We start from the raw sequence: 27,082 nt of genomic DNA on the forward strand, positions 1-27,082 counted from the left end.
TAACAAGTGATTGAATTGCCAGCAGGGGAAATCCTATTCCTGATTGAACAGGCTTTTAAGAATTGCTCAAGTCTCCAATGGTATTCAAACTGAGATTTCTCCAAACAAGTAACAAACCCACTATACTATCGTGAAAGAAAACAAACAAAAAATAAATAAATAATAAAAAAACAAAAAAAATTAATAAAATAAAATTAAAAAATATATAAAAATCCCTTCAGTGATGCTTAATTATTCTAATTATAGGGCACAGTTTCGTTAAAGGTCCACATACAATACACTCAAAGTTCTCAGAATGGTTTTTACTTTCCAAAAGTGAGAGACATCCAAGAAGCCATTTTGTCCCACTGTCATTAGTGCTCCTGTCACAGAAGTTTTCCCTTCAGAAATGTTTTTTCCATATATATATTAGCCATGTTTCATTGAATCCTCATCACATGCTTGCAATAATAAACATCAGCATTTCAGATAGACTTTTTAATAGCACTGAAAATCTAACACAGGTAGTTTTGCTTCAATCAGCAAAATTTTACCACAGCAAAAACTGGAATGGGATGCATCACTTTGAACCTGCAAACAGCAGCTGTTACTTTCAGCCATGACCTGTCAATATCTAAACATAAATGAACTTGCATATTACTTCCAGAGAAGTGTACAAATTTGTATCAAATGACAAGCCATATTTTTCATTTGTCCATCTTTAAGAGAGAATGTTATTGTGATATATTTAAAAAACACTTAACTGTACGTTATAATGGGAAAGAATACACCAAATATATGCAGATACCAAATTTAATATAACCATTAAAATACAATTTCACAGATTTCATCAAAGAAGTTGGAAGCATATAAGAAGCTCTCAGATGAAATCTACCATTATAATATAAAAGGTAAAACAAATAATCAAGAATTATTGCTTAATTGCATAATGATTAATCCAAAGTGGATATGAGCAATTCCACAATAAAACCATCCTCAGAGGATATGTAAAAGGAAAACAAAATGTTTCCCACGAAAGAAGTTATGCTTATAAAGTTCTATTGTTGCTTGTGTCCAAACAACTAATTATTTTTTGCAGTGGCAGACATTATGTACATGATATAGAAGTGTTTAATTTAGATTAATTAGTATTGATAACACCACAAATAATTTGTGTTTTCATTATTCAACTGATATGGAAAGTGCACAACCTGTTTAATGGTATTACTTTTGTGTGTCATTCCACATTCTTTGATATGGTTATCCCTTTCCTTATTTAGTTTATTATTTTTTTAAATTTAATTTTATTTTCTTATATCTGAGTTTGCTGGTTATTAAAAAGATCCACTGACCTGGCATTATTTGTGTCAAGTTCATTGATAGTCTTGAAGAGAGCTATTATGTCTATCTTCAGTCTATAACACTGTTATTGCATAATAGACTTATCGAAAGCTTTCAGTTGTATAAAGCATAATCTGCTCCTCAATAAACTGAACAATCTTGGTTTGAGAGAGAGACAGTTAACCTTCTCCTTGAAGTGACTTTACTGATCATACATTTTTCATAAAAACAAACCAATCTTATACTGATATTTGTAATTTTTTCAGACAAGTACCACAAGGTTCACTTCTTGGACCAATCTTATTTATTAGGCACATTAGCATATATGCATAAAGCACATATTTTCTTCACCATGCCTACCTGTCTGTTGTCCATCCTCTCCATATTTGAACACGACTACTTAGAGAATTCTCTTAAAAATATCATTTACAAAAGCAATTCACACACAGTTGAAAAAATGAAGCAAGAATTTAACAGCTATAAACAGCACCAACAACGAAACTCTAGTTGGAGTAACGGTCCATTCCCCTCAATTAATACAGAAATTTTGGATGCTATTGGCGCATATATTGAAAATGTTTTCATGGATTTCCACTCTGCAAAGAATTTTGAATTCAGAGATGCAAAAGACATTAATATATCTGATATGGTGGATTATACTTTAAAAAAAGGTTAACATAACAGCGCATTATAACTGAATCACAATTTTAATGCAAATTTAGAATATTATAGTAAAATAATTTTGAATAAAACAGTCATAAGTTTTGGGACTTTCTTCAGGCCTTTCTTTAATAGCAATAATATTTAAATTAATGCATGAAAGAAATTTAGCCAACATTTAACTAAAGTATCTGTTCATTACGTGGATCAAATGCTGACACTGTACACTGCAGCTTCTGGAATACATTAGTTTCTCATTTCTTTTTGTAACTCAAGAATTACAAAAAGAAATGAGAACACATGGTTGTAGACAGGTCTTTATTAGAATTCCTGTCTTATAATTGGGTTATGTTAATCTGTTCTTATATTCTGTGAGATCTGCTAGGTGAGACTTGTCTAGAAGACTGTTGCAGTAATTATAATCTGATTGGATCTGAGAGAGTAAAATTTTTCCTGGGATAGGCAAGATCTGGAACTCCTAGTTGAGAAATGCTGTCATCTGCTATTTGGCTTGAAGTATACTGTCTTGGTATGTTGTTATCTGATTTCTGGTTTGAAGCTCAGTTTTATGACATATCAGAATTTTAGAGCATATTGTGCCACTGCATGATATCTATATAAGTGTATTCAGAAGCTGATTTGCATGTTGTGCAAGTTAAAAAAAAAATATATTCTGAATAATTCATGGGCCAAAACATCTGTGCATGGAAGCTCGATAATAAAATTCCAAGATTTGTTAACTACAATCACAAATGAAGTGGCTGTTAAGAATTCCTCAGAGATCACCCCCAAACGTGACAAGTGGGGGAACCACTGCATTGTCATGGAGAACTTGGTTTTTAGACCAGAATACTGGGATGTTGTTGTTTGCTTCTATGCTGGTTATTATGGGAGGTTTCTGGATATGTGCAATCAGTGTCATTGGATTGCAATGTAATATGGCTAATTTTCTGAGGAAGGCAGAAGACAGAGAATCCCTCTGTCTGTGTGAGTACTGTTTCTTCTGTTGCTGATAGGGATGGTGATGGCACTGACATTAGCTGATGTACTTTGTATATTTCTGTAAATATTTGATTAAAATTGGATTATCTTAAAAAAAAAACACTGTATATATTTAAGTTTCTCAATGAGGTGAGCCAGGTAGCATGTCCTAGCAGGTGGACAGAGTATAATGTACAGAATGAATAACTGTGTGTGTGTGTGTGTGTGAGAGAGAGAACATGTACATACATATTATATATATATGTTAAAAAAAAATGTTATATACACACAATATTAGCTCTAATTTTATATTGGCTTTATTTTGGTCATATAGCTGTCATTGCATATGAGGATGCAGAGAAAGTAAATTTTATATAACTTGACATAATATCCAACTTCCTTAAATGGCAACATATGAGAAATCAAATACAGAACTAAAAACTGGAGGTGTTTTTATAAGGAATTTAGTATTTATCAAGTTATCATTATTAATACTGTCATTAATAACTTGTTGCAAAACAGACATATTTCTTACCTAGATGTAATTAATATTTGTTCTCTTTTTGCATCTGCAATATCTTCTTTCAACATTGAAAGAAGTGAAATAACTAACTCTTCTAGGTTTGTTGACAAACAATATTCCACTACCTGAGTATAACAATAAAAAAGGAAATCAAAGACAACATAATTACTATTATAATTTTTAAAGAATCATGATAATTATTTTATTACTGCAGTGTGATAATTTAGTCATTAAAAGCAAATGTGATAGCTTATATGCTCCTCTGTGTATACAATTTTGTACATAAACAATTGTCCAAATATTAATAAGGAAAAAGAATATTCATTTGTAAAAAAAAATCTCATCATTAATGAGATATTTTTAAATCATTCACTTTGTATCAAAAATATTCACTAGGTATCAAAAAATACAGCAATCCTTCCGCCCATGCTTTTGCATGTTCATACAAAAATTTTACAAACTGGTTTTTTTATGTATATGTGGTTCAGTTGAGCCTCCTTAAACAAAATAACACAACAATTATTGCTCTCACCATCTATATCATGGAGGAGATGCCTAGTAGGTATTGCACAGGGATAGAATTTGTTTACAATCTACCTTCTCAATGATGCATTTGTATATTATATATACAGAGTTGCATGTGGTTGTGTCAATGCCTATAAAATCAACCTGTAGATTTTTTTATGTTCTTTTTTATATCCAGCACGACCATCTAATCAAAGAAATTTACAATTAATCATCTTTGACAATGAATAAAATCATTAATCATATTTAGCAGTCATATGGGCTTGAACCAAAAGTCGACACAAATGTGTATGCTACTGCACTCCACTAGATGCTGTTTGTGTTTTTCACTAATATTTATTTTTCCTGAATGTATTTTGGATTTGTTTTGATAATCCTTTGAAAATTACCATATTTGTCATAAACCAACATTTATTCTATCCATTATTATACTTTCTTAAAATTTCAATAAAGTGAAAGGAAAGTAATTTCACTGGAAAAGATAAAAAGCTCCACAAATTTTCCATAAATCAAAAATTAAGTTTATTGTGGTTTTTTCATATATTTTATTGGCATATTTATTGTTTTATCGTTAACCCTCTATTCTGCACGTGACTTTAGTCCTACAAATGCAGTTTTGTCAAATCCTTTTCAGAAACATATCCCATATGCAAGGGACTCCTGAAATGTTAAAAAAAAAAATAAAAAAAAGATTAAATAGTATTAAGTCATAAATAAAATTGAACATAATTAAAGGAACAAAAACCACAAACTCATTTATTATGACATATCTAATAATGTGAGTGTTCAAAATATCTCACTGATATCTTTTAAATTATATATTTTTTTTATTGTGATCCCAAACACAAAAGGTATACTACACCATTTTGGTATCTATATTACTTAGTATTTGTATGGGTCAAAAACTGAGGACACAGAAGATACCTGTTGGCAATGGACTCAAATTTCTGTAGATTTGAAATTTTCAGGAGATATACATGAAGGAAGGTTGTTCCAAAGGAAGTAGAAGGGATAAATGAGGAAAAGTGAGTCTGCTGTTGAATAGTGAATGGATCTCACTATAAATACAACAGACCCATTTGTATTTATAGTGAGTATCCTGTTGAATAGTGAATGGATGTTTTTTTTTTTTTTTATGCAGACCCCAAACACGAGAGATATTAGAACCTATAGTACTTAGTACTGTGCTTGGGTTGGGAAGACAAAAGAATATGTTTGTTGACATTGGACTTGAACTTCTGTAGACTGTAATTTTCAGTAAATACATATGAAGAAAGGTTGTTCCAGAAAACGGCAGTTGAATGAATAAACGAGTAAGATGAAAGTTGGTTCTGTGAGTTTAAAGTTGGACAGTAAATGGATGTTGGCGGCACGCGTTCCGACTGTTTTGAAAAAGAGGGTGGGAATTATAGAAGCCAATTCAGAAGAACAGTGCCCAGGGAAATATCTGTAGAAGAGGCAAGCCTGAGAGAGGTTTTGGTAGTACCACCCCAGATGTGGGAACAATATTCCATGGTAGGGCAGATTTGTGATTTGTACAGAGTGAGCAGCTGTTTGGAAGAAAAGTAACGTTGAGAGCGAAAGAGAAAACCAAGTTTTTTCGATGCAGAGGAAGCAATATTTGAAATGTGCTTGTGTCAAGAGATATTAGAAGTCAGTGTAATCCCCAAAAGAGATATATCAACTTGCTTAGAAATTGGAGTGTCACCAAAGACAAGCATAGGAGCAGAAGAATACTTTTTGCGAGATATAAGACAAGGCTGAGTTTTAGAAGGATTGAAATCAACTAAGTTGTCTTTGCCCCACTGGAGAATTACCTGAAGATCGGCATTTAAGGAATTGGTAGCAGATTTTTGAGAAGTTGAAGCTGATTGAGCAGGGCAAGTTTTCTCAAAATCGAAAGTGGAATGCAATGTGCTTAAGCCAGGAAAGAACTGAACCTTGGGGGACACCAGCATTAGTGGAGAAGTTAGAAGACAGAGAACCATCTACCCACACTCATCACCCTCAGTGAGCGATCAGAGAGAAAACTGGATAACCAATTACAAAAAACAGTTGGTAAACCATAAAATGGAAGCTTCTTTATGCCAAACACGATCGAAAGCTTTTGAGATGTCTAGAGCAATTACTTTTGCTTCACCGAACTTTCCCATTGAATTAGTCCATAAATGGATAACATAAAGCCAGAATATCACCAGTGAATCAACACTGACGGAATCCATACAGGCGATTGTTGATCAGATGGAAGGTTTCTAGGTAGTTTAAGAGTTGGCAGTTAATTTATTTCTCCATTACTTTAGAAAGAGTAGAAGTAATTGCAATGGGGTGATAATTGGATGGGAGGGATTTGTCACCCTTTTTACGAACTGGCTGGATATGAGCAAATTTACAAGCAGAAGGAAAAACACATTTGGAATAAGAACGTGAAAAAATGCGGCAAAGAACAGGAGTAAGTTCAGGAGCACAGGTTTTGAGAACAAGTGGCGAAATACCATCGGGACCTAGAGCTTTCTTAGCATCAAGAGTCGTCAAAATCCTTCTGACATCATTTTGACGGAAGACCACAGGAGGCATTGAATGGAGCGTGTTGAGAATGATGGGAGGTGTTTTACCAAGATCATTAATACATGAGTTGGAAGAACAATGGGATGCTAGCAGGTCAGCGTTATCCTTGGCTGAAGTGACAACAGGACCATCTGGTTTGGACAGAGGTGGGAGCAGAGATGGGCAAAAGTTGCGGCCAATAACTTTGGCAAGAGACCAGAATGCTCGGCTACCATTAGGGCAAGAAGCAAGTTTTCTACTCTTAGCCTGTTCAATAACTGCTTTACAATTGTTACAAGCGTTGGTGTAGGCAGAAAATCAAACTGAAAAATTAGAAACTAGCCAATTATGATATGCAACGTGTCTTAGCACATTTCTTGGAAAACCAAGGTTTAGATAAAGGACGAGATTTTAAAGTGGAGTGTGGGATAAAGGATTCCATTCCTGCAAGAATAATTTCACTGACACGATCTGAGCAAACGTTGACATCACAAGTTTTGAAACAGTAATCCGACCAAGGAAAAGAAATCTTGCAGGTCATCCCATTTTGATTCTTGTAATGCCACACAATATGAGGTCGGGAATAGCCATGAGATAAGGGCTCCATTGGAGAAGAGACAATCACCAAGTTGTGATCTGAGGTGCCTAAAGGACCTCTCACTTCGACCATATACTTAGAAGGGTTGTTTGTGAAAAAAAGATCAAGCTTGTTGGCTGTATGGTTAGGATTGTCTGGTATTCTTGTAGGTAAATGAACAATCTGTGCAAGGTCATTAGTAATTGCAAAAGCCTCAGCATCTTGACCAGCTGGGTCGGCGTGACTAGAAAACAGAAGCCAGCTGGAGTTGTGAACATTAAAACCATCAAGAAAAATTGCCTCACTTTAGGAAAGTTGGACTGGAGAAAGTCAAGTTGCAAAGAGAGGAAATCAAAGAGCTCCAAGTGATTAGTGCAGTTGGGAGAACGGTAGAGACAACAGATGAATTAGACACAATGAGGTAGAGAGATCTTAAGCCAGAGAAGATTGAAAAGAGGAGATTCCAAATTACCAAGTCTTTGACAGGGAATATCAGAATGGACATATGCACAAGTACCACCTTTGAGGCAAAAGGAAACATGCAGCGATAATTTGGGCAACTGAGATGAGTAGTATCTGAATCAACCGATAACTGAGATTCTGTCAGAAAAAGTACATGGGGTTTGGCAGACTGCAAGTCACATGGATGGTCACTGCAAGCCAAGCTTTAGCATTAGCATTAGCATTAGTAGAGGCATTTGATGCAAGAAAGCAAGCTTATGCAGCATCAGCCAAAAAAAAAAAAAAAAAAACCACTTCCACTTCACCCCTCTGTTCGTTCAAAATACCTGTCCAGCTGAGCCTTAAACTTATTTAGGCTATCAACCTCCACCACAAGGGATGGAAGTCTGTTCCACCAACCAACCACCCGCTGGCTAAAGGCAAATTTCCGCACGTCTATCCTACATCTGTCTTTCCTCAATTTGAATTTATGCCCTCTCAGGTGATTATTCTGAGCTAGAGGAAGAATCCCATCAGCATTGAGCATGCTTAAACCATTCAAGGCTTTATACACCTCTATCAGATCACCTCGCTGGTGCCTAGTCTCCAGACACTGTAATTTGCAAAACTTAAGCCTTTCTTCGTAAGAGCACCCCTTTGTTCCATTCACTAATCTTGTTGCCCTTCTCTGTACTCGTTCCAGCAGCTCTACATCCTTCTTGAAATGAGGCCTCCAGACCTGTATACAGTACTCTAGGTGTGGCCTGACCATCGCCTTATACAATGGAATAATCACCTCCTTATCCCTGCTGGAAAAATTCCTGTATATCATTGACAATACTCCATGAGCTACTCTTGCAGCCCGTCTGCACTGCTCAGAGAACTTCATATCTGCCTGCACAACCACCCCCAAGTCCCTTTCATTCTCTACCACTGTCAGTGTTGTACCATAGAGTTGATACGTTGCTCTGGGGTTGCTGTTTCCCATGTGTAGTACTTTACATTTGTCAATGTTAAACTTCATTTGCCACCTCTCAGCCCATCTGCTCAACCTTTCCAGATCCTGTTGCAGAAGCATAGTGTCAGTACTGTCCTTGACAACCCTGCCAACCTTTGTATCGTCTGCAAACTTGGACATTAATCCCGATATACCATCATCAATATCATTTATAAATACAGAAAACAATAATGGACCCAACACTGAGCCCTGAGGGACTCCACTAATAACATCAGTCCACGATGAGCAGTGTCCATTGATTACCACTCTCTGTCTTCTCCCCCTCAACCACCCCTTTATCCATAGCAGCAATTTGCCTCCAATGTCACACTGCTCCAATTTGTGTAGCAGTCTTCCATGTGCAACAGTATCAAAAGCCTTTCTAAGATCCAAGTATATAATATCAAAGTTATTCCCTGCATCCAGTTCTTTTGTGACTGCATCATAGTATCCAATCAAGTTGGTCAGGCAAGACTTCCCCTTAACAAAACCATGCTGTGTCTGAGCTATAACTGAAGTCTTGTCTAAATGATCCTGCAGTGCGTCTTTAACCAGTGCCTCCATTAATTTTCCTGGAACAGAAGTCAAGCTCACAGGTCTATAATTACTTGTGTCAGCCTTTGATCCTCCTTTGTGAATTGGGGTCACATTTGCACATTTCCAGTCTATGGGTATCTCCCCTGAGTCCAAGGAAGCTCTCATAATTATGGCTAAGGGTTTGCTTACTTCCTTTGCTGCCTCCTTTAATATAACTGGATAGATCCCATCCACCCCGGGTGCCTTTCTTGTGTTTATCTTCAACAGTTTCTCCTCCACTTTACTCCCAGTTATTTCAAGATTCTGTAACTTACTGCTAGAGTTGAATACACCTCTGGCATTCCCCTCGCTGAATAACTCCTCATGTGTGAATGTCGATGCAAAATATTCATTTAGTTTGTTAGCCACCTGAGCAGGATCATCAACACTTGACCCATCAATATCAAGTGGAACAATCTGATTCATCCCTTTCCTTCTAGAGTTTACATAAGTAAAGAACTCTTTGCTGTTTTTCTTTGCATCCCTTGCCAAGGATTTCTCGTAATCTGCCTTCGCCTGCCTAACCTCCTTTGTAACTTGGTTGCATATCAACTTGTATCTATCATAGGCTTCTGTGTCATGTGTTAATTTGTAAGTATCCCATGCATTTTTCTTCTCTGCCATATGCCTCATTAGTTCATCTGACATCCATTTTGGCCTAAACCTTGAACAATATTTCTTAGTTGGTATGTAAAGCCTAGTAGCTTCCAAGATAAGTTCTTTGAATGCTTCCCATTTTGAATTTGCTGTTGGTAACATCATCAGTTGGTCCCACTGTATAGAATTTAAATACTGTCTCAGTCCATCGTAGTCGCCTTTACGGAAGCAATAACCCTTCCCTTTACCCCTAATGGTAGTTACCTCTTTGAGTAAATCCCACTTCAGCACACTGTGATCACTGCCACCTAGTGGTTCGTTTATCTGCAGATTCTTAATGCATGAAGAATCACTGCTGATAATCAAATCAAGAGTATTACTCCCTCTAGTTGCCTCCCGAACATGCTGATGTAGAAAACAATCATCCAATAAATCCACAAAAGCCCTGCTAGTGTGTGAGTATCCAGCCCCCAAATTCCAGTCAATATCTGGGAAATTAAAATCTCCCATTATAAGACACTCTGATTTACTGGCCCACTCTATTTCCCTGTACAGTTCCTTATTATACTCATCAGAGTCATTAGGCCTATAGCACACTCCTACTCTCAATTTTGATCTCCCAATGCTTATGTCACACCAAACTGACTCCACACTGCACTGTCCAGCGATGTCGACTGGCTTCACTTCCTTGGTTTTTATGTGTTTCTTAACTAATAGCATAACACCTCCCCCCTTCCTATCCTGTCTATCCTTTCTGTAGACGTTGTACTCCCCAAATTGCAGTTCCGCATCCCTTATATCTGTGTGACACCACGTCTCTGATATCCCAACAATATCTGCCTTCGATGTTTTGAGCAATACCTCAAATTCATCAAATTTATTTACTAAACTCCTAGCATTGGTGTACACGCAAGTATACCTGCACCTGTTTCTATTCTTAGCTACCCTAACACAACCCATGTGTTTACTTGTACCACAATGGCTCCCAGCAGTCTCTGAAATACCATGCATCTTGTTTTTCAGGCTTCTGCTCATTCTAATAGAAGCAGTGCAAGAATCTCTTTCACCTCTGCCAGTGGCTACTGTCAATCTATTGGTCTTTGTCTCCCCCCAAGCTAGCAGTTTTCCGACCCACCTAACACTGCCTCGATAGCATCAGCAAATATTCTTGCACCCTTTCTATTTAAGTGTATCCCATCCCTGTAGAAGCAATCTCTCCTGTTAACAAGTACAGTCCAGGCTGAAAAAAATTCTACCCCTTGAGCCTTGCACAATCTTTCCAGGGCCGAATTGATCGACAAGGCTCTCATCATATACTCCCTCCTATCGTGTCTGGGCAGAATTGCAGACACTTTCAAATTCAACCCTAATTCTCGGCTTTTGTTCAACAGTGACCTGTACTTGTTAAGTAATTCTGCCGGTCTCCTACTCTTAATATTATTAGTGCCAACGTGTACAACTATATCACCTTTTGTGCCCTTAAAAGATGATATTCGCTCTACAACGTCATCAACCTTTGCCCCTGGCAGACATACCCTGGTCCTGTTCCACCTATCTTTTTTACAAAGCATGTTCCCCGTTTCCCTGACAATAGAGTCACCAACAACTACTAGTTCCTTCGGGACCAGCGCATTCTGCCTTGGGGGTTGTCTCTGTGTCACGCGATGCCCAAGTGCAAGCTCTGGCGTTGATGTGGGCAGCTGAGAGCTTGATGGGCCCCTCAATTTAGTTTCTTCGAGGGCATCCACCCTGTCCTTCAAGCTCTCATATAGGCCCAAAAGAACGCCGAGTTGTTGCCTGATATCGTTACACTCCTTGCATCGCGCACACACAAAGACATCCCCCTTGGCAGTATCAAGTCCCGTACCCGATTGCTCTGCAAACATCAAGCAAACAGTGCATTTTATAAGGCTGTGAGTCAGAGGACAACTGCCCCCCTCAGTTCTGCTCTGAGCCACAGCACTTCCATTAGCTTGAGCCTTTTGCTTTGCTGCTCTGGTCTGAGTCATGATTCTATTAATTTATTAATTAATTATGTTATGTTATTAATTATATTACGTTTGTAATCTAAGTCGTTATATGTATTTATTTAAACGTACAATTTAACTGCTAACGAAGTTCAACTAACGCTATCTAATATGGTATATCTAGTACGGTATCACAATGGCGGGAAAGTTAATAACGGTAGCGGTAGTTACGAACACGTGGAAACCCTTACCGATACTTTTACAAGGCCGAGTAAAGAATAAATACACCAAATTAATCAAAAAATCACAAAATAATGTTATACTACTAAATTTAAATCAAAAGTTTTAGAAAAACAATAATTTCAAATCAATAAATAAGAAAAATCCACTTAGCGGCTTGGAACACGACCATCACTAGTAGCCTCGTCAGCAGACTCTGCCCACAAAGTGGAAATGGACATCGTTGAGATTAGAATTGAGACCACGTATATTTGTGAAATGAATTAGGAAGTGTTTGGGAGGTTTAGATCTTTTTGCAAATAAGCTTGCTCTATTAGTTTGACAATTCATGGCCGGCCGGACTGCCTGCGAACACTGTTTTAGAGCTGTACCCTCGAAATGTAAGGAATATTGGATCTCACCACGATGTTCATCATAACCTCAAAAGTCACCAATCATACTGCATGATGGAAGAGATGGGGAAGGGTTGACTGGAAATTAGCTCTGGAGACTAAACATGGGTTCCATCACTTCAAGCCTCAAATAAGCAAAGTGGTGGTATTGCACCAGTTGATGAGAGTCATCTACCATCTAATACTGCTTGGCAACACAGAGGGGTGGCATTCCTCCATGTGGTTTAGATGCCACATCTCGACCCCTGCTTACATTGTTTCACACCTGGGTGGCCACCCATCATGTACTTGTGCATGGAGGTTATACCCAGGATTACTAACAGTCCCACCATCGTGAAGGTGCAAGCAGAGGATTTGGCTGTCATAGACCGTCCAGACTTTGCTGAAATTGGGTCCACTTGACTTGAGTGTTACCCAAATATCAGTTCCATCAGCATTTTAGACTCCCAGGTAGCAAGTACAGCTTGTCTGGCATATCTGAGATCGCAAGGACCGATGTTGGCTAACTGAATGGACGTTGACTAACTGAGGCACTACGTGTTTGAACTGACTTGGAAGAAAGGGATGAATAACAGATGCAATTCAGAAGAGCAGTTCCCATGATAATATCTATAGAAAGCATGCAGTAGAAACTAAATGTCAATATGATAAAGAGTAGAAAGAGTTTGCAAGAGATTGGTTATTAATCAATCTGATAGTCCTCTTTAGGGTAACATCTAGGAGCTTGAGAGAAATTTTAGGAATACCATCCTGTATTTAGGAACAACATTCTGTGGTAAGATTGATAGCTGTGTAGAAGAAAAGTACTGCTGAAAAAAAAAAAAAAAAAAAACTGAAAACAGTTTCTTTCAATGCAGAGGAAGTAATATTTGTGACATGTTTATGCCAAAAAAGGTTAGAAGAGGGTTAAGTCAGTAAAGATGTGAGATCTAGTCTAGAAATTCAAAGAATTGTCAAGGGCAAGCACAAGTGGAATCTTTTCTGTGAGAAACAAGACAGGAATGAGTTTTGGAAGGACTGAATTTAACTAAGTTTTCTTCTTTCCACTGCCGAATTAGGTAATTTGTGGTGGATATTCACAAAATTGTAGTTGTTTATTCAGAGGAAGGTTTCTTAAACTAAGAGGTGGAAAGTGCTGTTCTATTATCAATAAAAAGGACAAGATTAAAAATAAATGGAAGAAGATCATAAATATACAATAATATATATTAATGATGAACTAAAATTAATGAACCAAAAAAGAAAGTGCACTCTTTTTTCTAGACAATGATTTTAAGTATGCTAAATTTTAATTTCTTCACTCATGATTTAACCACATGGATTAGGAAGTAAGTTTAGAGAAATTAAGCACTGCTATTTTAAGCATATGCCAATAACTGCCTTTATTAACTCTTCAACCACTGCATTGCATCCAAAAGATGAAATTTTTAAAAGTTATATTATTTTTTTAAAATTGAGAATAAAATAAAAATTGAGAATAAACTCAAATCCTTCTATATACCATTCTTCACAAATATTCTCTAAATGACAATGCATATTTTCTGTTTTCATTTCAACTCGCTAAAGTTAACTTGGTGTGGCACCTGCCCGATGCCATACAAGTGAATGTGTTGTTGTTTTTGGAATTAGCTGGAATGTACAAGTACCACTCATCCAGCACCATAATCCTTTCCACAAGCCAACTTTACAGGTAATGTCACTGTACCAATGCCATTACGATTTGGCTCTTTTTACTTTTTGTATATTTTACGAAAACTGCTTTTCTGGGGGCTGGGAGACTGCGAGAAGAAAGGCCAGAAATTGAGAGGGGATTGTTATTGTTATTTGGTTTTTAGGAGCATTAGCAACTAAGGCCATATTGCTCTGGGGATATGCAGTGGTCATTCCCTGACCTTTCCGCATCCTCCGTATTTGGTAGTAATGGGCTCGAACCCCGGTCTAATCAAGAAGCATGTGCTACGCACTGCTGCTCCTTCCCACCTGGCTATGGAGGTGCCTATTGAGAGGGGAGGGATATAATAGAAGACTAATGAAAACATCCATACAGCTCAGTAAACTTTGAACAACAAATAATTGGATAAATTATGTACATATTAAAAAAATATTGTTTTAATTAGAAAAAAAACTTTACCTGCTGTGTGTATTTTACTGAAAACTGCTTTTTTGGGAGGATTATTCAAATGTTACAATATTATAGTGTCTGAATAAAGAACAGAAAACTACAAAAGACTGCAATGATTGTTTGAACTAAATTCATTATTTGTTTATTTAAAAAAACATATACAACAGGATGATAATTTGAATTATAATATCTAAAACATTGCTATGTAAGCACATATAATTTTTCTACATGAAAACATGACTGTCATGTGAAATAATTAAAATAATATAAGTTCATAGTAAACCATATCAAAAGTATTCCGATTCTAAATATGATCTAGAATTTTTAATAGGAATTTTGTTAATGTTATGAATATAAAAAATTTTATCAAATAACCAATATGGTTGTTAAAGAGCATAGTGCTGATTCAGGTAACTATGAGCTGAACAGAAAAAAAATTCACTTCATTCTTAGGCTAAGAAATTTATTACTATAGGATAAATTAATTAATAAATTTATTTATTTATTTAGATTTTATTCATTAAATTTAAATTAAATAAAGGCAATCATTCTCAGCTATTGTTCTAGCCCTTCCCAAGTAACACCAATGCAATTTAATGTGATGCCCTTTCTAAAAAAAAAAAATGCAGACAACATCTATGCTATACAAATTTATACTACTGGAATTTATTTTTTAATCTAATTGTTTAGTTTAACTAGTTCCACTGAAGAAGGGACAGAAGAACAGCTTTATTTAATTTAAAGTTAACATAGCACATATAAACTGTCTTATAACAAATTTCTTCTTAGCCTAAGAAGATGGTAAACAGTTTTCTTTTCAGGGCGAAGGTAAAGAAAGCCAACACGAGAACCATGGAAAACTTCAGCAAACTTAACAGGCAAACTCATTTCCCACTACCGCAGTTTCTCCCTGCATTCTCGGTAAACAGATGGTGCGTGCTATCGGTGGTGGCAGCAGAAGTCAATAACGATGTATTGATTAGTTTTTCCCATTATTAAAAGCAGATTATTGGAGTTCATGAGTATAATGCTTTTGTGGCTGAATTTATTTACAGGTACACCCCCCAGACTGCCTCAGTCTTAGGGTGTTTATCTCCCCTTCCTGCTGTTTTAAAATAGAAAAATGACTTCTACAGATTGTGTGTGTTATCAGTAGTGGAAGTAGAAATTGTTTTCCTATCGGGTCAAAACAGTGGGAAGGGGAGGATAAACACCCTAAGACTGAGGTAGTCTAGAGGGTGTAAATTTCAGCCCACTCATGAACTCCAATAATCTGCTTTTAATAATGAGAAAAAACTAATCAATACATTGTTATCGACTTCTACTGCCACTACCGATAACACGCACCATCTGTTTACCAAAAATGCAGGGAGAAACTGTAGTATGTAGTGGGAAATGAGTTTGTCTGGTATAAGTTTACTGAAGTTTTCCATGGTTCTCGTGTTGGCTTTCTTTACCTTAGACCTTTACAGCTTTGCATATAATGAAACCACAATAATCAGGGAGAAAATTGGTAATCAATATTAAAAAAAAAATATTTTCTATGACATATGTTTGATAAACCAAATTAAAGTTATCAACTTGATATGTTATTTGTTATTCATCAGCTTTATTCAATTATTATATTATCTGACTACTTTGAATTTCATATAAATGCACATACTTTTCTTTTATAAATGACAACTTTAATAGCCAGCAAAAAAATACTGCTTCTAATTGACTCAAGTATTATTATCATTAATTTTATTTTTAAAATTTTTCTCAACCTTCACAGTTTACAATAGTGCTTTATATTTTTAAACCTTTAAGATGTAGCAATAAATTAATTATATCCATAATGATTCCTGTAGTTTACCTCTTTAGACAGGCGATCTTCTAAAAGTTTGTGACATTTCACAGCCCTCTGTTGTTTCCATTTATCACTATCTGGACATGAATTATCCATAGCAAACCATGGTAAAATATGTGCTAAGATAACTGGCAAACAGTTTTTTACCATATCCACTGCATTCTCCTTTTGCACTGTCCCCAATTTCTCAACAGCATTAAAATCCAGTAATTCAATTAGTATAGGCACTATAATTTTATAGTGATACCTGTAAAAGATAAAATTTCAGCACTTCTATTTAAAAATTAGTCAGATACAAAAGAAAAATAAAAATTCACATAAATTGAGTTTGGAATATATTTAAAAAAAAAAAGTCACTTTAGAGTAAACGTTGAATATTTTACTTATAAAAATTATGCAGTGTATCCCATTCCAATAACTGAAAAGGAAACTCTTCTAGAGGATATTTTTGTTGCAACCAGTTTTGCAGCAAATAGGGCAAGTGGCACTCCATGAAATTCCTCAAGGTTTTAAAATCTAAGGTAACAGACAGCTGTTTCAGTACCTATTAATAATAATAATAAAAAAAAAAATTACTTCTCTTTTTCTAAAACATTTAATTTATTGATTTACATTTAAACTACAATTAAAAATTAAAAAATAATCAACTTTAATGTTATCTGTCCTATCATACTTATAATATAAATCTGTTATAAGCACTATTGAACCTAATTAATAAAGGCCTTATTGATAATATTGTACACATTCTTTACTATTATAATCTATGCATTTTCATTAAATCTTGAGTGAAAGTTATTACCTAGGACTTCAAATGAATGCTATTGAAACAAAGATGAGAAAAACAAAATTATTGGTATTATTAGTACTGGAAAAAATGATGCTAGGAGGTAAACTCTTAATAGCCAAAAAACAAAACAAAACAAAACAAAAAAAATCTCAATCAATGTGCCCATCCCTTTAAATGATTAGCCCAATCCTTCTTGATATTTATTGAAATTTTCTACCACAAAAAACAGCAGGCGATACTTATTTCAACAATAAATCACACTTTGGCTAAAGACAAAATTTCTGCAGATCTATTCTGTAAACATATTTTTCTCTCTCTCTCTTTTTTTTTTTTTTTTTTTTCAATTCAAAATTTATGCTTCCTTGTGTGTGTTACTTGAGAAAGAGTAAAAATACCATCAACATTTAGTTCCCAACCATTTTAAAGGATTAAACACTTCAATTACATCTCCTTGCAGGATGCATGATTTCTCTAGGACAGCGTTTCCCACTTTTTTTAGTCATGGAACACTTTTCATCTTACAATATATTTACAGAACATTTACGAAACTCAAGTTTAACCAAAGAACTGTTTGTAATATTTTATTACAAAAGAGCACTGTGCATCAGGAGCATCTTTATTTCCAACACATGTAAAGCCGAAATTGAAATAACTTTCATCATACTTTCGTTTTGGTCTTTTATTAGTTGGTTCCTGTTTTTTTTTTCACTTCAGATTTTTTGGGGAACAAAAGGCTGTGACTGTTCATCCTCACTTTGAAGTGTGACAATATAGTGTTCATTTTCATTGACCACAGTTGCACTACTAGAAGTACTTTGCTTCTCTTTTTAAAGTTCCTTTTTTCAACCACAAATCCATGGTCATTTATTTTTATGATAGCTTATTATTTTATTTTTTTAATTATTAATTATGATTTTTCACGGAACACCTGTTCACATCTCGTGTTGTTGTTGTTGTTGTTTGGTTTTTAGGAGCATTAGCAACTAAGGCCATATTGCTCCGGAATATGCGGTGGTCATTCCTTGACCTTTCCGCATCCTCCATATTTGGTGGTGACGGGCTCGAACCCCGGTCTAATCAAGAAGCGTGTGGTACGCACTGCTGCTCCTTCCCACCTGGCTACGGAGACGCCTCACATCTCGTGAAACAGAGTTTGAGAAACGCTGCTGTAGACCTAGTTTACAGATGTTGCAATTTACAGAAAACAGTATAGCTGAGTTCTTGGTTTTTATATACAGGGTGATTTATAAAAGTATATCTTAACTTTAGAAGCATATACCTAAGGTTATTTACAGTAAAAAAATAAGTTATTCCATCTAAACATAGATCCAATTCTCAATGGTTGTGGAGTTATCACTACTTGAATATTAAAAATAAGAATAAGCAAAGAAGTACATATTGTATATGAAATTTTTATTGATGAATTTACAGTAATTGCAGATAACTGTTAATAATCCATAATAAACATTGAAAATGATTATTCTCAGTCTCAGTACATCATGGCATATTTGTGAATCAAGTGTGTAGTTAGCATCAATTCACAGGTTTTCTTTATACAGCTTGCAGCATCCAGAATGCGATGGACCAGTGCATCTAGTGTAACCATTCTTTGTTGATATACCAAATCTTTCATGCAGCCCAAAAGATAAACATCTAAAGCACTGATGTCTGGAAATTGACAACAATACATACATATGTTGAGGTCAACGAAATTATTGCAACTTATCATTTAAATCATTCTTGGACTTCAAATACTCACATTTCATAGACACTGAGATTCACAAATGACCCTGGATATATTATGAGATTGAGAGTGGTCATTTTCAACTTTTATTATTTATTCTTTGCTTATTCTTATTTTTAACATTCAAGTAGTGATAACTTTGTAACCACTGAAAATTGAATTAAGGTTAATATGATATTTTTTGTTTGAAATTACCTCAGAAATAAGTTCCTGAAGTTAAGACAAAGTAGTGAATTACTTTGTATATTTCATTCATGGTGTTTCTTCTTAAAAATTTGATTATGGTGAAGACAGTGAAAGTAAAGCAAGTTTATAACATGCATTTCCTAGAGAAACTAAAGCAGTTTATATATCACTTGAAGACAGAAAATGCAGTAAAAGAAGGTTTACAATATGCATTTCTTTTCACTAGAAGAGACTAGAGAAGAAAGAAACTAGAAATTGGTAATGGGCTGCATTTTAATAAAATAAAGAATTCACACAATAAAAATATACTATCAGCCAAGAAATTGAGTGCTTTACCATTCATTCAATTTCAAGTTATGTGGAATTTTTCTTATCTTTAGTTATCAATGATAACTTCTCTAAAGTTAAAGAAAGGAAAGAAATAATATTTTGCTAGAAGACACTGCATGAAAAATTAACTTTTCAGTAGCTCTTTTGAACCATGGATATACCAGGGAGGGAGGAGGAGAAGTGGGTGGGGAGGAATGATAATTCAGCACTACTCTTTTTTGCCAAATACTACGAATTTGGCTAAAAAAAAAAGGCATTTGGCAAAATTTTAACGGTATTTCTCAGAGGTGAGACTGAAAACAGAATATAAAACAAACTGTAAATATTTGTATATTACATTTTTCAATTACAGCTATCCAATGTTATGTTGTTTCTCTGTTTTAATACTTTGACAATCACAAATTATGATAGTTAAAAATTAATTAAATGTAAATTACTTCTATTTTCAGAAGCTCTATAGTTAGAGAGATTAATCCAAAATTAAAACTTGACTAGTTACCAAAGGAATGACAAAAAAAAGTAGATTGTTTCAAATAAACTTTTTTTCTGAAATTGCACACTTCTGCCATGTTACATTCTGGATGAAAAATACAGAATAAACTCACAGGAAAGAAACATAGACAAAGGGAGATTAGCTGGATAAAAAAAATTAGCATCTCAGGTTCACACTTCAGCTTCTAAAAGAAGTGTGAACTTTTTTCAAAAAGATATAATGAATTCAAATTAAAGGTAATGGAAGCATTAAAAATAGTGAAATTCAAATTAAAGGTAATGGAAGCATTAAAAATAATGAAATTCAAATTAAAGGCATTACAACCTTGAAAAGAAATGTTACAGGAATTTCCATTAGTTTTCCCACTTGCAACATTGCAAAAACAGCTTGAGGTTCACAAATGGGGTTATGTAATGCAACAGTTGCTAAACATGTGAGCAAGCTTGCTGTTCCATTTGCCTTTTCATCTTGCTCTTGTTCGAATTTCATCTGTTCCTTATCCTATAAAAGATAAAATATCATTACCTTTAAATTAACAAAACTGGTCATAATTTAATGTAATATAAATCAACAGCAAATATTTGACAGTATCAGTTATGTAATTTTAGTGCAAAAATTTTATAAATTAATCAAAAATAGTTTATTCAATAATGAAGTAAGTTAAATAATTACATATACAGGGTGTATCATAACATGTGGGACCCACTTCAGGGATGGATTTAGGACATAAAAACAATAAAAAAGTTCATGTAAACATAGGTCTGATTTTACCTTGTTTCCCAGTTACAGCCATTTTTGTGTTCCAGCAATTCTTTCTGCAAACTGAGTTAGCGTAGCTGGCTCCATTCAACTGTTTACAAACAATGCTTGATATCTCATAGAGGGCCTTGCTAATAATTATGTAATCAAGAAGCTGGAACAGGTTGGAATCACTGGGAAAATCCTTAGATGGATAGAAGGATGGCTTCAGGGCAGGAGGCAGAGGGTTGTGATAAATGGTTATTTCTCAGATTGGGTTGATGTAAGAAGTGGGGTTCCCCAAGGATCAGTATTAGGACCACTGTTGTTTTTAAATTTCATAAACAACATCGATGAAGGGATAGAGGGCGTGATGTCTAAATTTGCAGATGACGTTAAAATTGGTAGAGTAGTTAATGATCAGTGTCAAGCTGAGCTTCTTCAGAGAGACCTAGATAGACTTCAGGAATGTCAGAAAAATGGCAGCTATGCTTTAATCTAACAAAGTGTAAGGTATTACACTTGGGAAACAGTAATCCCAAAATAACTTATTTACTTGGTGGAGTTCAACTAAACCCAGTACTGGAGGAAAGGGACTTGGGTGTTACGATACGGTCAGACATGAAATTCTCTGAGCATTGTAAACAGGTTGCAAGGAAGGCCCATGGTGTCCTATTGATGATCTATCGAACTTTTGCAAGTAGAGATAGGGACGTGATAATCCCATTATATAAGGCTTATGTTAGACCACACTTGGAATACTGCGTTCAAGTATGGAGACCGCTCCTAAAGAAAGACATTGAGCTTCTTTAAAGGGTGCAAAGACGGGTAACTCGCCTGGTGAAATCTGCAAAAGGGCGTCCTTATGAAGAAAGACTTCGAATATGTGGGTTGCAGAGTTTGGAAACTAGACGCCTTAGAGGAGATTTGATTGAGGTGTTTAAGGCTCTGAGAGGCATCAGTAAAATGAACGAGGACGAAATTTTCAAGATTATAAATGATGCTAGAACTAAGGGACATAAATTCAAGTTACAGGGGGAAATGTTTAGATTGGACTGCAGGAAGTTTTATTTTAGCCAGCGAGTTATAAATTATTGGAATAAGTTGCCTACATGGGTGGCAGAGGCTGACAGTTTGGGGAAATTCAAAGGGCATCTGGATAGTACAGGGAAGCGCATAGGATGATAGGTTTAATTTCTTTTTCTTTTATTAATTATTATTATTTATATATTTATTTATTTTTATTATTATTTTTTTTATCATTGTTCTATTCAGGGTTTTTTTTTTTTTTTGGCTGGTGCAGCATAAGCCATAGGCTTTCTTGCACCATGCGGCCATTACTAATACTAATACAAATAAGAAGACTTTTCAAGGAATATGTGAACTCCTTGCAGAAACTGGTTCATTTAGAAAAGTCAAATCCAACAGACACCTAGAACTTTTGAGAGAATGAGGAGGTCTATGATGAGTAGGGCTCACAATACCAGTCAAAATCTTAATACTGGTATTCCAAAAAAAAAAAAAAATAATAATAATCACAATAAAGTTTGATGACAATTAGGTGCAATAAAGTAAGGAAAAAAACAAATAATTACTTGAATTCATGTTTTAAATCAAACTTTTATTACAATAATCAATATTCTAACAAAAATTATTAAACATATTATTCTAAAAAAAAGCAATCAATAACACTACTGATTGCTTAAGAGACATAAGCAATCAATAGTGTTATTGTTTAAACTGGATCTAATTTTGGTACATATTTAATTAGATCCAGTTTAAACGATACGTCAATGATATTTAAACAATACTTCAACTTCAACCATACTCTAAAATAATCTACCACTTTATCTAAGTACCATTTCCAAAACAACACAGTTCAGAGGACTTACCTTCCTTCTCTTTCACAGTGGGATTCCTTTGTGAAGATTCCTTCCACGGAGTGCGGTGTCTCTCACTCTCTCTTCTTAGTTGAACTCTGTGTCTCTGCTGTGTAGCTCTTCCAGTACAGTCTTATTTTTGGAACAGTTCTCTGTTAATATTGAAGGAAATTACCACAGCAGTAGTAGAAGCCAGGGCACTATCTGACTGGCTTGTTACTCAACTTCCAGATTAATTTCTAGCACAGGAACATGTGCTAGAAATTAATCTTGCGGAACCCTTCACTGTATAGCTGGACACTCCCAGAACCAGACTGGAGCTGAACCCAGAGCTACCACTGCAAGTCTGCAACCCTTCCGAACAACAACCACAAACCCCTCTTTTAGTGAGAACACCTTATTTATTTCCTTCTCATTTATTTATTTATATTCAGTTGATTGCAAGTTACAATCATCCATTGTACTACTTTTTTATATACAAGCTTATGTGCAATATATTTGTAAGATTTCATGTCTTACAGTTTCATGACGTTTTCAGGTTTCCGTTGCATTTGTATTGTGTAAAACAATCCTTCTGTTACAAATTCTATGATATTAATGATTTATTGTTGTCAATTTTATAACCTTTATGTGAATAAATCATAAACAATTATTTTTTAAATTAGTACCAAAAAACTTGTATTTTTGAATCAATACCGGGATTTCAAGTTCTAAATCAAATGCCCAGGATCCTAGTATTCAGGATCCCGGAATTTCGGTATTGTAAGCCCTAATGATGAGGCATTTGCAGGCTGGTTTTTTTTAGCACATGGCGGTCATTTTGAGAATTTCCAGTAACTGTAAGCTGATAGTTGCTGGAACACAAAAATTGTTGTAACTCAGAAACAATGAGGACTTTACACATAAGAAACAATTTATACATGAGGAGTCATTCAAGGAAGAGAGGGCCAGATGTTTATAAAACTCTAACAACAGGGAGTTAAATGATTCTGTAATAACTGAGAGCAAAGTAGAGCAGAAATTGTTGAAGTTAAACATAAGAAAGGCACCTGGGGTGGATGGGATCTATCCAGTTATATTAAAGGAGGTGGGAAAGGAAGTAAGCAAACCCTTAGCCATTATTATGAGAGCATCCTTGGATTCGGGGAAAGTTCCCACAGACTGGAGATGTGCAAATCTCCATTTCACAAAGGGGGATCAAAGGGTGACACGAGTAATTAGAGACCTATAAGTTTGAATTCTGTTCCAGGGAAAATAACAGAGTTACTAGTTAAAGAAGCATCAGGATCATCTAGACAAGACAGCAGTAATAATTCACACACAGCATAGATTTGTTAAGGGGAAGTCTTGTCTGACCAATCTGATTGGATACTATGACATGATCACAAAGGAACTGGATGCAAAAAATAATTTTGATATCCCATACTTGGATTTCAGGAAAGCTTTTGATACTGTTGCACATGGAAGACTACTGTACAAATTGGAGAAGTGTGGCATTAAGGGCAAGTTGCTACAATGAATAAAAGGATGGTTGAGTGGGAGAAGACAGAGAGTGGTAATCAATGGATATTGCTCTTTGTGGACTAATGTTATTAGTGGTGTCCCCCAGGGTTTGGTGTTAGGCCCATTATTGTTTTGGATATTTATCAATGATATTGATGAAGGTATATCAAGCTTAATGTCAAAGTTTGCAGATGATACAAAGGTTGGGAGGATTGTTAATAACAGTAATGACAGTATGCTGCTGCAACGGGATCTGGAACAGTTGGGCAGATGGGCTGAGAAGTGGCAACTGAAGTTTAACAAATGCAAAGCACTACATATGGCTAGCAGTAACCCCAGAACTCCAGAGAAATGTACCAACTGGGCGGTGTTACACTCAGGGAAGCAGAGAATGAGAGAGACTTGGGGTAATTGTGCAGTCAGATATGAAATTTTCTGAGCAGTGAAGACAGGCTGCCAGAGTAGGGGGTGCTCTTATAAATAAAGGCTTAATTTCTGCAAATTGCAGTGTCTGGAGATTAGGCACCTGCGAGGTGATCTCATTGAGATGTATAAGGCTTTGAATGGATTGAGCAGGCTCAATGCTGATGGGATTCTTCCTCTTGCTCAGATTACAAACCTGAGGGGGGCATAAACTGAAATTGAGGAAAGATAGTTGTTGAATAGATTGTGTGGAAATTTTCCTTTGGCTAGCGGGTAGTTGATTGCTGGAAGAAACTTCCATCTGTCATTGTGAAAGTTGATAGCTTAAATAAATTCAATGCAGAACTAGACAGACATTTGGAATGAATTGATGGGTGAAATGGAAAGGATTTTTTTTTTGGGCTGATGCTGTATAAGCTTGCTTTCTTGCATCATATGCCTCTGCTAATGCTAATGCGAAGAAGTCTGCGTGAGTAGCACAGTGGTATCGTCATCGTCCTACACTCACTGGGTGGAAAAGGCCCGGGTTCAAATCCTGTCGATCACGCGAGGAACTTTAGTGGGCTTTTCTCACTCAGTGGCTGAGTTAGTTGTTCTCAAGCATAGATAGCAAGATCCCCCCCCCCCCGCAGAAATTGGGGTTTTTTCGTCCAGCAAAAGAGGCAAATTGACTAGAGAGCACACACAATTTACAGACATAATAATATACGGGTATACGTAAGTAATTACAGGTGGCCCTAATATAATAATTTGAATTCAGAAACAAGATGAAATCAAACCTATGAACTAAATGAACTTTTTTTATTGTTTTTAGTTCCTAAATCCATCCATGAAGTTGGTCCAACATATTATGATACATCCTGTATAAAATCTTTTCATAAACATTGCATTATCAAATAAATTAATGTTAAATGAAAACTAGAAAGGATGGGAAATAAATCACCAGTCAATCTGTCATATCAAGTGGGCAAGAAGTAACAACTTGACATATCCAGGAAGTACATATCATAACAAAGTCTGGCAACTATACTTTGAAGAAGAAAGGTGATTTTATGTCAAAGCTTGTTAGCATATTCCTTTCTCGTTCTCTCTCCTATATAAAAGTTTTGTTTGAACACTATAAGTTATGTTTGGAATTTGGGGGGGGGGATAGGAATTTGGATAGGAAAGAAACCAACTAATATGCTCTGTCCTGAGTAGCATCCACTGGGTGACACCATGATGGTATTAATATTGACAAGAGGCAAGGCGAAAAAGTTTATACAGAATCAATCAAAGGGAGAAAAATTTTTAACCACTTCATTTTCCTATTCCTTCTAACAATTTGTCTAATTCACCTATAAATTTATTCCAACTACCTACTTCCACAACACTACATGGAAGTTTTTCCCTAACAATCAATTACTCTCTGGCTGAATGTGAATTGGTGAAATATTAAATCTGTGTGGAGTGTAAACTGCCTTTAATTTCTAAAAGATTAAAGAGATTATTCTCAGATGTTTCATGGTATTTCCTGTACCACTTCTTCAATGAACTTTTGTAATGCTGTCCTTATGACACCATCAGTCTCAACATATCTGTGAGTATAAGTGGATAATGGTATGACATCATTTCCTACATAATTATTTTACTCTATTATTAATTGGTCATTGAGCTTGTCACAGACATTCTCTCAAATATGTCAGACAAGCTATACTTGCTACCTGGGAGTCTAAAACGCTGATGGAACTGATATTCGGGTGATATACAAGTCAAGTGGACCCAATTTCAGCAAAGTACGGACGGTCTGTGACAGCCAAATCCTCTTGCACCTTCACGGTGGTGGGACTGTTAGTAACTCTGGGTATAACCTCCATGCACATGCACACTGTGGGTGACTACCCAGGTGTGAACCAACGTAAGCAGGGGTCGAGGTGTGGTGCCCACACCACATGAAGGAATGCCACCCTTCTGTGTTACCATGCAATACTAGGTGGTAGATGACTCATCAACCGGTGAAATACCACCACTTTGCTTATTGGAGGCTTGAAGTGGCAGAACCCATGTTTACTCTCCAGAGCTAAATTCCGGTCAACCCTTCCCCATCTCTTCCATCATGCAGTATGACTGATGACTTTTGAGGTTATGATGAACATCATAGTGAGATCCAAATCTTCCTTACATTTCGAGGGTATAGCTCTAAAACAGTATTTGCAGGCCGGCCGCTAGTTAGTACACCGGACCGAACCTATTGGTAACTCTAGGAGGCTTCCGGATCAGCTATTGTATAATCTTGCTACCTCTATCTGCCAGATAGTAACTGGAGTGAGTCTGAGTAGTGCGTATGTGGGGGGGCATTGTCGAGGCCACATTATGTCAAGGATCTGGGTATATTCTTACCATGTGTATGCCATATCCAAAAAATTCATTACTTCGTACAGCATGCCTGCCCCACTTTTTCTTACCATCTTCTCTGGCTTAAAATCTCTCTACCTCATTCTGTCAAATTCATCTGTTGTCTCTACCATTCTCCCAACTTCACTAATCACTTGGAGCTCTTTGACTTTCTCTCTTTGCAACTTTACTTTCTCCAATCCAACTTTCCTAACAGTGAAGTAATTTTCCTTGGTGATTTTAATGTTCACAACTTCAGCTGGCTTCCGTTTTCTAGTCACACCGACCCAGCTGGTCGAGATGCTGAGGCTTTT

General features: G+C 35.8%; 1 protein-coding gene across 1 annotated transcript in view; it reads right to left on the reverse strand.

Moving 5' to 3' along the window:
* Nucleotides 1-27,082, reverse strand: part of LOC150081400 (serine-protein kinase ATM-like) — a 313,728-nt gene that overhangs the window by 55,383 nt on the left and 231,263 nt on the right. Inside the window, exons 23-26 of the mRNA XM_090380190.1 lie at nucleotides 20,176-20,352; nucleotides 16,695-16,855; nucleotides 16,318-16,558; nucleotides 3,497-3,609 (exon numbers count right to left, since the gene is read on the reverse strand). Of these exons, the coding sequence (XP_090236316.1) occupies nucleotides 3,497-3,609; nucleotides 16,318-16,558; nucleotides 16,695-16,855; nucleotides 20,176-20,352 (692 nt within the window). The remainder of the gene's footprint in view (nucleotides 1-3,496; nucleotides 3,610-16,317; nucleotides 16,559-16,694; nucleotides 16,856-20,175; nucleotides 20,353-27,082) is intronic.

This window comes from Mastigoproctus giganteus, chromosome 8, assembly GCF_048544385.1.
Source record: "Mastigoproctus giganteus isolate SK-2022 chromosome 8, ASM4854438v1, whole genome shotgun sequence".
NCBI lineage: Eukaryota > Metazoa > Arthropoda > Arachnida > Uropygi > Thelyphonidae > Mastigoproctus > Mastigoproctus giganteus.